The sequence below is a fragment of the Ambystoma mexicanum genome, chromosome 1p (genome assembly GCF_040938575.1).
Source record: "Ambystoma mexicanum isolate Mex_15411 chromosome 1p, UKY_AmexF1_1, whole genome shotgun sequence".
NCBI classification, from domain to species: domain Eukaryota; kingdom Metazoa; phylum Chordata; class Amphibia; order Caudata; family Ambystomatidae; genus Ambystoma; species Ambystoma mexicanum.
This window is the reverse complement of record NC_090921.1, coordinates 352,355,270-352,368,384: the sequence shown is the minus strand read 5'-3', so window position 1 is coordinate 352,368,384 and position 13,115 is coordinate 352,355,270. Positions and strand designations below refer to the sequence as shown.

Genomic DNA, 13,115 nt, shown 5'->3' with positions numbered 1-13,115 from the left:
CCGAAAAAAACGGGATTTGTGCGCCATTCTGACCACAAATCCCTGTTTAACAAATGGGTATTTGCGGGCAGAATGGCGCACAAATCCCGTTTTTTTCGGGGCAAATAATCCATGAATTACCTTTTGCTAGCAAAATTAACAGCAACCGACAAACATAATAACACATGAAATAATTAGGGAAAAACACACGTGAGACACGGCTAAAATCGTAAATGCAACATAAATTATAAAATTCCTCAAAATTATAAATATTTACTTCGATCAACCGTTTTAAAAGACTAACATACATCCAGGGTCAACAATGAGGAGAATTCAAACAGATATGACCAATACATATGCCCTCATAAACCACACTCTGTGATGAACGTAGCTATTGCAATAACTTGAGCGAGGTCGTCCGTCTGCTTACATCGTGCGAGCGCGCCAAGCGCGACACACGTATTCTTTTGGACAAATCTACGCTTTAAACACAGTCGCCTCAATTTATCATAAAATGGACACAATAGAACAAAGTAGGGAGACGTTTCCCACTGTGGCACAGAATGGACCTTTGTCGGATATGGAGGGGTTCCCAAGTATTTAACCCTTTAACTGCTAGGCTATTCTGCAAGTCTATGCGAAAAGGACGAGCATACTCGTCCTTGGAACTCACACCTGCTAGTGGGAGCATGTTGAACCTAAATGTGACATAAAGAGAGTGGGCATAATTGGGTAATAGACGGTCTAGATACATTTCACAATTCCAAGTATTCTTTACCTCCCAATAGCCTGCGTGAAATGGAGAATGAACGCTGTTAATGAGTATTCGTTCTTCCGCACTAGCTGGGACATGTTTTCATGTCTTGCTCAATAAGGGTCGAGACCACATCTCTGGGTGCCCAATGGAAGATATTCGCTTCTTTTACACATGTGCACCATGGAATGGAGAGCCCACCATTGTGCCCCAAGATATCTAAAAGGGCAGATCTTTAATGTGTTAGGGACGGAGCACCCACTACCCAGTACAACAGTGGCTTCATTCTGATCAAACGATCATTGCCTTGAAGATTTAATTCAAGCTGTAACAACTGGGCGGGTGGGTGGGTGTGCCCTTTGGTAAGTGAAGAGCTGCTTTAAAACATCTCTTTTCCGTTAGGGAGAAAGGGGTGCGCTGTCGGTACCCCACAATGCCGCCCCATAGACGGCTGCCGGCCTATCTTGCAATTCATACACTCTGAGGGCAGGGATAACTGCCCCTTGCCCAGGGGTTCTCATAAAGGAATGCGTTGCCGTGGCATACATCTTAAGTACCAGGTTAGCTTTTTCTAGCTGAGCCTTGGCAAGTTGCTTGCTGGCATAGTATGCCAGAGACTCGCCTGACGTGTAATGGACTCCAATCCAAATCCGCCCGCCTTTGAAAGACCCTGTCCACATCTGCATCTAGCATTCCACTGCCAGATGAGCCTTCTTCATTTTGATAAATGGGACGACATGCAGATCTTAGAATGCACTGAGAATAGGCAAATAGTGTCTGATCTACATGGCAGTTTAGAACCAATCCCACAAGACGGGGGATTATTCTTGAACTCCTGTGTAGTTGGGTCCCCTGGAGAAATGCTGTGGGATTCTATTGTATTGTATACAGAGTTAAATAGTAATGCAGCCCTGGGTTATATGGCTCTCAGCACAAAACACCGAATTGCCCTTTTTTATGCAGAAACATCCAGCAAACGCCAGAGGGAATGTAAGGATGGGGAAATGATTTCAACAAGCGCATTCTATGCATGCAGTTCTTAAATCCTATTGAGTGTTCAAAGGGATAAAGGAGAACTGGGGATTTGTTGTGTCTGATTACCTTATTCCCCTGTCTGTATGTTGAATGGCAGCGTGCTGGGGGTCACAGGGTGGGTGATGTCTCTATGGAATGTTCGTGAATTTAGAATCCCTACCTTTGGTGTTCCACTGGAGACAGTTGGGAAATGTTGGCTGGATGGTGGACACTGGTGTATCCTCCTTCTGCTTGTGTACTTTACTGGGGTGTACCTTCTTTTATAGCAGTGTTCCCAAAGTATCGATTCCAAAAGGTGTTCTCGTCCTCACTCCGCCCTGCCTCTCTCCCCTTCACAGGAAGATAAGAATTCAGTGCATGGAAACGTTTCCGCCAAGAAGGTCCTGCTAGCCCGCGAGGGAGACTCCTCCTCCAGAAGCCTGCCATTTATCAAGCTCAGCGATCCGGGAGTCAGTGTCACCACGCTGGCGAAAGACAGTGAGTACCCCGCGGGAGGAGCACGGATGTTCAACTAACCAATCCTGCTGGCTGTTCAGCATCTTTTTTCAACAGAGTGTGCCTCCATCCACAGGTTTTCATGGGCCCTGAAAGGTAATACATCAACCTGCCCAAGATCACACACTTGTCCGCTAGAGAGCGGCGTCTTAGACTTTAGTATTTGTATGTGAGTTAGTAAACCAGGCCTACACTGTCTCCCCTGTCACAAGGCCAGTGTGATGGGCTCCAGAGGAATATCAACTTCTAGCCTCAGAAAGACCCGATGTATCTACCAGGGGAATAGTTTGGATTGGATATGATTTCATATACTACACCTGTGAAGGGGGAAACATTGTGTTTGTTTGTCTCAGAAAAGGTCCTCCATGTGTTGGATGATGTGAGGCCGCATTAAAGCCTCAGATGTCTTCCGACATTATTTTCAAATGTCCTGTAACTTTGGAAAATGTGTGAAATGTTTACATTATTTTTTACTGTAAAGAGGTATTTGAGTGACATCACTGTGTGAGGGCTACTCTTCCATTGGCTATTGGGGAAAAAAAGCGATCTTTCGTGATCCAATCACACTGATTGCTGCCTCTGCGGCAGCATTCAAAGACATGTTTTTCTGGACACTGGAGCTTTGACTAATCTGCTCACACTAATCTGCACGCACATTTCACACCTTCCAGTTACTGTCCTCAGCCTTGGAACACCTCTCAAATTCAGACACTCAAAACAAACATGCACGATGACCTATGATGCTTGTGTAAATTACTGATGCATTCCAGGGAGGATAGCTCAGCGGAAACGTGCATGCCTTGGAAGCAAGACGACACGAAGCAACACAGGTTCAATCCCCGGGTCCGAGCTTGGAAACCTCTGGGTGTTTAAGCGCATTATACATATGTAACTAAGACAAAAAACAAACAATTACGCAAATGAAAAATAAAAAAAGAATCCTGTCACAGTGCCTCGATGTCTGCAGACTGTGTGCGCTCTTTAAAATGCAAAATAAATAAAGAATAATGTAAAGAATTCCCCTCTCCCAGCCTACGGAAATTCCTTTGCTGCCCTAGCCTTTGCCCTGGACTCTGGCAAATCCTATTTCACAAACCTAAACTCCTCCCTTCGCAAACAACCCCACACACCTTCATATACCCTCCAATCATCCCTCACACCAAGTCAATATCCGTTGACTCCTCCCTTTCTGCTAATGACATTGCTTACTGTTTTTCCTCTAAAATCTCTAGCTTTCATGACACTCTCACAGCCCTCCTCTCTCCCTCCCGACCCTCCTTATGCCCACCACCTCTTCCCCTACCTCTTCTATGCTTGAGTACATCTCTCCTCCGTCTCCTATGGTCAAAGACTAAAGGGGGTCATTATGAATGTGGCGGTAAGGGGTTAACGGCACCGGTAAGGATGCCGGTGCCGTTAACCCCTTAATGCCGCATTCCGAGGTCCCTTAGCGGGTCCCAATAAGGCCGGCTTGTAAAACCAGCCGTCCATACCGGGAGCCGCTAAAGGATCAGGGAGCTTATAATTTAAGGGCCCGTTATTAACTCCCTCCCCATTCCCATTGAGCCCTATGAGGCTTGAATGGGAATGGGGAATGGTTTTCTGAATGGGGATTTACCGGGTCCTCCAAGGTTGGAATGACCCGGTAAGTCCCCATTCAGAGATCCCGGACACGAGTTTGGAGGCAGCTATGATGCTAATGGCGCCATGGCTCCCTCCAAACTCGTAATGATCCCCCCATAGTCTCAATCACATGCCCTTATATCAGTGAGCTCTTCAACCTCTCCCCCCACTGGGCTCTTCCCTGCATCCTTTAATTCTGCAACTTTCTCACTCCTATTAAAGAAACCCTATACTGACCCAAATATTCCATTAAACCATCACCCAGTTGCTCTCCTTTCCCATTATTCAATAGTCCTTGAATAGGTGGTTTTCGACCAGATCACTAAGTACCCTGAAGATAATGACTTTGAAGAACCACTTCAATCTGGCTTCCACAGAGATCCCCCAAGCTATCATTGGTCATGCTCCTTATTTCCCGCATGATTATATCTCAGGTTACTCACCATCTCGTTTCCTCTGCTCCTCCTCTGCACTCACCTCAACATCCTATACCCTCACTGTGACTCATCTCGCTTCTGCTCTTTCTCCCTACTCACCCGGCTTCACTGAAACCCACTGCCCAGACCATTGAAAGCCAGCCTAACTGTGGACCTCTTCAAACACAACTTAAAATTCACTTACTGTGTAATGAGAAAGGTCCCACACCCTCTCCGATCCTCCTTGCCTGACCCCAGGGCTGACTACCGTGATGCTTAATGTAATTTTCCTAGTAAACACTCCACCCAGACTGTCCTCATGCATGTCTCCAGCTTTCTCTCTAATGCTCACCACTCCAAACTCTCTTGTATACTCATCCTTTTGGACCCTTCTGCCACGTTGACACTGTAAACCACTTCTCCGTCCTCCTCACTCTCCAGGACCTTGGGTTTCGCAAGTCAACTCTGTCCTGGATCACCACCTCCCTGGAAGGTCGATCCTTTAAAATCTCTTTGAACTCACAAACCTCTGCTCCACCCCTCAAGGATCAGACCTTGGACCCCTGCCCTTCACATTCTATACCACTCCCCTGGGAAGATGTATCTCATCCTTTGGCTTTCACTATCACCCTTTTGCTGTTGACACTCAATTATTTGTCTTCTGTCCCTGCTTCATCCCAGCCATCTCAGAACAGGTTACAAACTATCTCACTGTAATTCATCACTGAAGGGCTCTCTGCTGACTTGTGCTGAACTCTTCACAATAGAAGTCATCTTTCTCCCAGAATCCAATGCCATCCATGTGCTCCCCTTTTCTATCTTCTTCCCACCTGACCTTCTTAGGGTCCTATTTGATAGCAACCTCTGATTGCAACAATTCATCGCTACCGCTGCCTCTGAAGCTCATATTAACCTTCTCAACATTCAGCAAATTGGTCCTTTTCTTACTAACCACTCTACATAAACTCCAATCTCTACTCTTATGCTCAGAAAGATGGACTACTGCTCAAGCCTACTCCTTGGCCTTCTTCTCTACTTCTTCCTCCCAGCAGACAAAGTCCTCAACTTAGTTACTCAACCTCTCTACAACCTACCCAGATCCTCCCATTCTTCTACTTACAGACAACATGCTCGTCAGGCTCCACCAGAACCCACTGTCCATAACAATTAAATCCAGCCTAACTGTAGATCTCTTCAAAGCTCGGCTTAAACCTCACTTACTTGCTAAAGAGAGTGCTCCCCCAGTCTCTCCTATCCTCCCTACCTGACCCCACCACTGCCTCCAGTGAGGCTTCATAATGAATTGTGGATATTAGTACTCGGCTTCAGTTTTCCCCCTAGATTAATGTTACCTTTGTAAGTTACCTGTTTTCTTTTCTACATTTTGTTTCTGTTTTGTTTTGTCCTTGGTATATGTCCTAATTTCTTACACCCTCATAAACTGGCTCACTTCTTGTTCTCATCTTTATGCTATCGTACAGTCACTCTTCGTGGGAATGTTTCTGCCAGCTGTAACTGTGTTGTTTTAAGTCATTTCTGATCGAAATTGACATCCCTGTTCTTCAAATAAATACAAATACAAATATTAGGGTGGAGGCCTCAAGCGTCAAATCAAGGGGGTGGGGGATTTCTTTCTCAGGGGACTCATGCTGAAAGGGCAATGGATGTTTGGAAAAGGTGAGACTTAACTAAGTATGACATGCGTTTAACCTAAAATAGAGAACATGGAAAATGATTCAGTCCTGGAGGGAGAGGGAGGCAAGGGTTTCACTTCACAAAGCACCAAACATCCTGCTCCAGCACCGACTTCACAAGCTGTAGGGCTCACCTTTCTCTCCTATGCCTTTTTCTTCCAGTGCTGGTGGAGCGCATCCCTTGGGTGGCCCCGGAGTGCGTGGAAGACCCCAAACACTTGGCCCTGGAATCAGATAAATGGAGCTTCGGCATCACGGTGTGGGAGATCTTCAATGGCGGGAGCATGCCCCTGAGTGTCCGGGAGCCCTACGGGGTAACTTGCTGCCTTCAATACATCGATAGAAAGGCTTAGGAGGGTCAAAAATGATCTGGTAGAATTATGTAGCTGCTCACTATACTGCGCTACACAAGTGCCTTTTCTATGCTATGTAACCTGACCTGACCATTAAACACTTGCACTTTGTAACCACTGTAACTACATTTGTAACCTTTTAAGCAACTCCTGTAACTAACCTCTTAAAAACAAGCACCCAGATGCCTGCGGGTTAGGTGAGCTATATAACTGCCAAATTAAATACATAAATATAAAGTGAGGTACCTTCTATGTTCGATAAACAGGTCATTGTGTTGCCCACCCCAGTGGTTCTCCTTTGATCAAATCCAGGAGAGTCTGCGTGGGCCTGCCAAGATTCAAATGGCAATCTTCAGGTTAGACGAAAGTTCCAGCAACAGATCAAAAGATACATTGACCCATACTGCATCGTAAGATCTTAGGCTGCAAACTTTGTATTGCAGAACCACTCATATAGATGATGTCCCCCTGCATAACCTACAACGCTCCAATGTTTCCCCGCTAGATTAACTCTATCATAGCTGATTCTAGGGCTCAGCTGCGGCTTTCGCCCCCGCACTACTCAGCACAAGTAACAGCCCTGCGCCCAGTAATGCACCTTTGCTATGGTCATTGACATAAAAGTGGGAATGGGATGGTGACTGTTATTGCAACGTCCCCATCGTTAGCACCCTCGGTGGGTGCGGGAGCCAATCCGGTTATTCCAAACCCGGGCTGTCGCTACCGATGCGAGCCCGGGTTCGGAGCAACCTGAGTGTTCTCTGCACCCGCCCACCACTCCGTGCTGCATGTTTCCTTCCTTACCTGCCCCCCTGCCAACAAGTCCTGCCCCTAATCACTCCCTAGCCCCTCTCCTTACCTCAAAGGGGCCCGCTGCCCCGCCCAAATCAACAGCTTTGTTTCCAGCTAAAAGCCATGGAAATGGTTAAGGGGCTCCGAGCAGAGCCCTGCATCACATTTCCATGACAACCCCTGTGACTCTCCCCGGCTGCTGTTGCGACCGAAGCAGCACAGTCGGTTTTTTGTTTTGTGTTGTTGCATAGCTCTCAACTCACACGCTTTTGGCGGGTGTCACCCGCCTTGTAAAGGGCTGACTCACCCGCCAAGCCTCCTGCACGCCCATTCGTTTCAATGGGCGTCTCACCCGCCAAAAACAAAATCGGGTGATTTCACCCGCCTTTGCAACAGAAATGGTTGAGAGCTATGTTGTTACACTTAGAACCTCTGGGTTTTCCTTGTGGTGCTAATAGCAATAAACGTACATTCTGCGGGCTACGCTGGCCTGGTAACGGTACCGGGGCCCGGCGTTTCAGCCCTTGCGTCTCCCGGGCCTGTAACTGGGGCGCCAGACCGTTACCAGCCGGTGTAGCTCACAGAACGAGAGTTCATTGCTTAATAAAAGTGTTAGCCATTTATACATTATTCATTTCAAGATTGCACGCACACTCTGTACCCTTAGCTGCCAATTGTCCCTGTGTCGTGCAAGCTTTTAGCATTGCACTTTGGGACTTGTAGGGACTTGTCCTCACCATGTAGAAAACGCAGGACTTGCTTAAGGTGCCACAAATTTGAAGGGACCTCTTGGCAGCTGTGTACACCCAGGACTGTCTTCACAATAGCCAATGCACTAATAAGGTTGGAACACATAACAGGAAAATCCATTCTAGTTGGCAAAATGGAGTTTCTACTTCCGGTAATATACCCAAAACTCTTTCAATGCCCCGCTCAGTTTAAACCACCCGCCCAATCCCGAACTGGATTTAAAAAATATTAAGCGTGATGTTCCAGATTGATCCACTGGAGTACGCTGCTACACCAGAAATGGATTGCAACTAGTGGCAATTACCTTTGTATTGAACTGTACCAAGGGGACATCGATAGCTGAGCAGTCCCATTGCTGGCCGCTTTATAAACTCAGGATGTGAACTGCAGTACATTAAGCTGGGGGTAAGGAATACATTGGAAACAGTGAATGGCTATGGTAACTTTAAATACATTGGGCCTCATTACGACCCAGGCGGTAAGTTACCGCCTGGGCCGTGACTTTACCACCATGGCGTAAACTACGTTTACGCCATGGTGGTTGGCGGACTTACCGCCCCATTCCGAGGTCGGCGGGGCGGTAAGTCCCCAATCCCCATTTACCCTTCCCCATTCCCATTTTTGCCCCATAGGGCATAATGGGAGTGGGGAAGGCGTTAATTACGCCACCGTAAATTACGGTGGCGTAATTAACTCCATGGTCCCTTAGCGCCATGGATTTTAACACCCGCTAAAAGCAGGTGTTAAAAGCGCCATGGCGCTAAGGGACCCCGTAATTGGCGGTAAGGGGTCGGCGCAGCTAACGCTGGCGCTAACCCCTTACCGCCAGGGTCGTAATGAGGCCCATTGTCAGTAATTATTCTATTTGCAATATACATTCATGCGTATACAGTAGAATTATGCAAACACAGAATTGTGAATGTCAAACATTGCCAAATTCAGATAGAATTGTGAATATTTCCTTGCGTCACATCTAGACAGAATTGTGATTATTAGCCTGCGTCATATTTAGTTAGAATTGTGAATGTCAGCCAATGCCACATTTAGATGAATTGTGAATATTACCTTGTGTCACATCTGGACAGGATTGTGAATATTAGTTTGCATCACATCTAGACAGGATTCTGAATATCAGCCATTGCCACATTTAGATGAATTGTGAATATTAGCCATTGGTGCATTTAGATAGAATTGTGAATATTAGCTTGCATCACATCTAGACAGGATTCTGAATATCAGCCATTGCCACATTTAGATGAATTGTGAATATTAGCCATTGGTGCATTTAGATAGAATTGTGAATATTAGCTTGCATCACATCTAGACAGGATTCTGAATATCAGCCATTGCCACATTTAGATGAATTGTGAATATTAGCCATTGGTGCATTTAGATAGAATTGTGAATATTAGCTTGTATTCATGTTTATGTTTAGCATTTATATAGCGCGCCAGGTACCCGAAGGCTTAAGGGTGCTAGAACACAAAACACAGACAATTGAGGGCTTGTGTCACTTCTAGACAGGCTTGTGAATATTAGCTTGCGTCACATCTAGACAGGATTGTGAGTATTAGCCTGCGTCATATTTAGTTAGAATTGTGAATGTCAGCCATTGCCACATTTAGATAGACGTGCGAATATTAGCCATTAGCGCATTTAGATAGCATAAAACTCTCAAACTCTAACCAAACACAACTACAATCCTAAAGCACAGCAAACCGCACAAGCTTCACTACACCGCAACAACAAAACAAATCATACATAGCTTCGCACAACAGAACACGATGGCTACCGACCGAAAATGCACACCTAAACTCAGCGAACTGAAGCTGCCAACAGCACCACTGCTCTCTTACACTTTTCCCGCTCAGTCCCACTAATGCGCCCCACCTCCTTTCCTTTTCAGATCTGCCAGAGTGCCAGGGGCCCACTCCGCTGGTGATAGTGCGCGGTACAAATATCCTTTAACATTAACCTTAACCGTGGTGACAGTAGGTGGGGATGACAGCACTGGGGTGGGGTGCAGTAGCGGAGGCAGCTTTTTATGCCTGGGGCGGCCATTAGGGCACCAGCGAGAGGCACTGGGCACCATGGTGGAACCAGTGGGGGTGGCTGCCCTCACCCCTGCCCCCACCCTGGCTCCTCCACTGGTTGGTTTGGGGCAGTAGCGGTCTTGAACTCTTGGAGGGGCTCCCTTCTTGGCGGTAAGGTGGTTCTTTCGGGGTGGCTGTCCAGCCAGTCACTGTTGGGTGTTGTCAATTTCAGCTGGTATCATGTTCCAGTGAAGGGGTGCCAGGGCGGTCATACCTTGCAGGAATATCTTGATTTGTGTGCCTGTTGAATAAACGGAACATCCTTCCGTTGATATTTCTCTTTCATGACGTCCGTCATGTGCATGCCACGCCGTATGTAAACAGCACGGAGGCAAACATTTGACTTTAAACGTGTTTGTTCTGTAACAGGAAGTGTTTTGGAGCCAGTGCAGAGCGGATTTTGAAATGTAAATTCTTTTTTCTGAAGGGTTCAGATCAACAACATCCACAATGTGAAAGCAATGCCATGAGAGTGATTCTGAGCTTCCAACAATAGCTTTGGGGAGAACAGAGCACAAAAAGGTGCATCTATGCGCTTCCATGAGCAGGAATCAGAAGCCGGCAGAAATTAAAGCGAGATGCTAGCAGGGCAGGTGTGTGTGGGAGGTGGGGTGCAGGCTCATTGAAGAGATGCATTCCTCAGGCGTAGTTTCAAATAACTGATAAAAAAGATGAAATAATAATTTTTAAAAACACACAAAGGGGACTAATTAGGGTTTCTAGACATGTACATATACGCAAGAATTGTCACACATAAGAAGTACAGGTTCATCTTGCTAGTTTAGATAATTCGAAGTGCTGCTAGTTAATAGCCTCACATGACCCTCCAACCGCTGCTAGCTCTCTCGGTGCTGGTATGCTCTCCCTAGATTGAGGTGGTGGGCCGCCTGACTAACGTGAGGGGGTAGGAGAAGAGACTGAAGGCCTCATTACACGGTATGCGGTAAGGGTTTACCGGTACCGGTAAGGGCACCGGTGCCGATAAACCCTTACCGCCTTACTACGAGTTCCCTTTGTGGGACCCGACCTAAACGGCTGGTTTGACCAGCCGTTAAAGTAGGGTGCCGCAAAGGGACCTTGGTGCTAATTACGGTACCGCAATTTACGGTACCGTAATTAGCGCCTTCCCCATTCCCATTATGCCCTATGGGGGCAAACATGGGAATGGGGAAGTGCCTTGGTGAATGGGGAATTACCGCCGCCGCTCACCTTGGAGTAGGGCGGTAATTCCGCCATCCACCAAGGCGGACACGGTAAAATACCAGCGGCAACCATGGCGCTAATAGCGCCATGGTTACCGCCTACCGTGTAATGAGGCCCTGACCCTATTCTGGCTGTTGGTTGGCGGATTGGAGTGCCACATCCGTAAAAAGCTGAAGTTAAATCATATATTAAAAATCCGGAAAGGGAAACAAAAAAAAGTGTTCCCCGATTGTGAGTCTGAGCAGCAGGAAAATTATACTTTAATACTCCTGCTTTCTTTGGCTTCAAAAGTTAGTTGTTTAAAAGGAAGGAGGGTTGACCAGTAGTTGCTAATCTCGTTTTCTGTCTGGTCGACCGGTTTCAGTGGAGTTGCGTGAGTGAATCTATTTTCTTCAGGACCTAAGAGGATAAAAGTACAAGAGAATACCACCAGTAAGCGTGAATACTGCCATGTTGGTTATTTATTTTCTAGGCTTTCTGTCTCCGCAGATAATTGAATCTCTGTAGAAGAACAGAAAAGACAAACGGGGCTATGGGTGTTACATCTCTCGTGCTAATGTTCAGACTCGGTGCAGAGTTCTGGCATATGTGTGTCGATTTTAAAAGTGCTGGAGAATACATATGCTCACCCAGTTGTAAATGTTCTGTTCTCGGGTTCGAAGGAAGGGTCAGCATTTCAGATTTCAGCTGTGGTTGTTGCACCTGAGCATAATAATAAATAATGTATCAGTGCGTTGGGAGTCAAGTTACAGTATGAATCCGATATTCACGGTGTGTGCCGTGTGAATCAAATATTTGTTAATCCCTGTTAAGAGGACACTTAAGGGTTAAAGGACAGAGAGAGACTGGAGGAAGAGGAAGAGCTTCATGGAGGAATAGGCGTTGGGTTAGGTTAGTACTTAGTAAATAGTTAAGCAAGCAAGACATGTGCTGTTGTGCTTTTTGAATGGCTGTTGTGGCGCACAGATATCTAACAACTGGCGACGAGGATAAACACTTGTTCCGAACAAGCCAGCCGTCCTTTTCTGCGGGCCATTCCAGAGCCCGCCCGCCACCGTCCAGGCATCCCTGCAGGACGCCAGTGCCTGTCCTCCTTTGCCGTGAGGGAGACCCTCACAGGACCCGCCCGCAAAGGAGCAGCACCCGCAACGCCTCCTCTACACACCAGGTGAGGAGTACATCAGGGAGGGGAGACCACCCTCAGGACAGGAGGCTTGCCAGCACTACGCGCATCCAGCGCACATGGAGGAATGCCTGGCGAGAGGCCCACCTAAGCCCTGCTGCCCCCCCCCCATCAAGGGAATGTTTACACATTAAGGACAGTAGAAGGCCTGGTGATAGGCCCACCTAGACCCTGCCCGCCAGCATAAAAGAACATGTGTAATAGACGCATACAATATTAAACAAGTACCTGCAAGATCCGGCAACACCTGCCTGCCCAATCCACTGTCCTGCCAGACGGCCCACATCAGCCAGCAGGCAAAAGGGCCACCCGGACAAGGCATAGGGGAGAAAAACCCATAAAACCTAAAACTGCCCAAGTGGACATCCTAAAGAAGGGGCCCAACCAGAGGCGTTTCAGACCACTGCGATACACGTGAACGCTAGGGCACCGCAGTTAGTGCCATGGCGGACCGAGTGGCACATTAATCCACCAGCAACATTGCCTTCCTGAGAAAGTCGAAGCCAATCAACCTACAGCCGCAGCCTGACAGAGGCCCCAGAAGGGATGCCTGGGTAGAAGACTGTCGGATTCATCACAGCGGCGGGAGAGGAGAAGGTACCGGTATTGAAGGACATTTTCATCAATCTAGCAGGGACAGAAGTAACTGGCATCATCAAGACTATCCCGGCTGAAGAGAGAATCACATACGACGACCTATTAGCAGCTTTGAACAAGAACCTTGTGATACAGCCAAACAGGGGCT

At 47.2% G+C, this 13,115-nt stretch overlaps 1 protein-coding gene across 1 annotated transcript in view; it reads left to right on the top strand.

Moving 5' to 3' along the window:
* Positions 1-13,115, top strand: part of JAK3 (Janus kinase 3) — a 576,597-nt gene that overhangs the window by 348,847 nt on the left and 214,635 nt on the right. The window contains exons 15-16 of the mRNA XM_069648742.1: positions 2,107-2,245; positions 6,159-6,310. Of these exons, the coding sequence (XP_069504843.1) occupies positions 2,107-2,245; positions 6,159-6,310 (291 nt within the window). The remainder of the gene's footprint in view (positions 1-2,106; positions 2,246-6,158; positions 6,311-13,115) is intronic.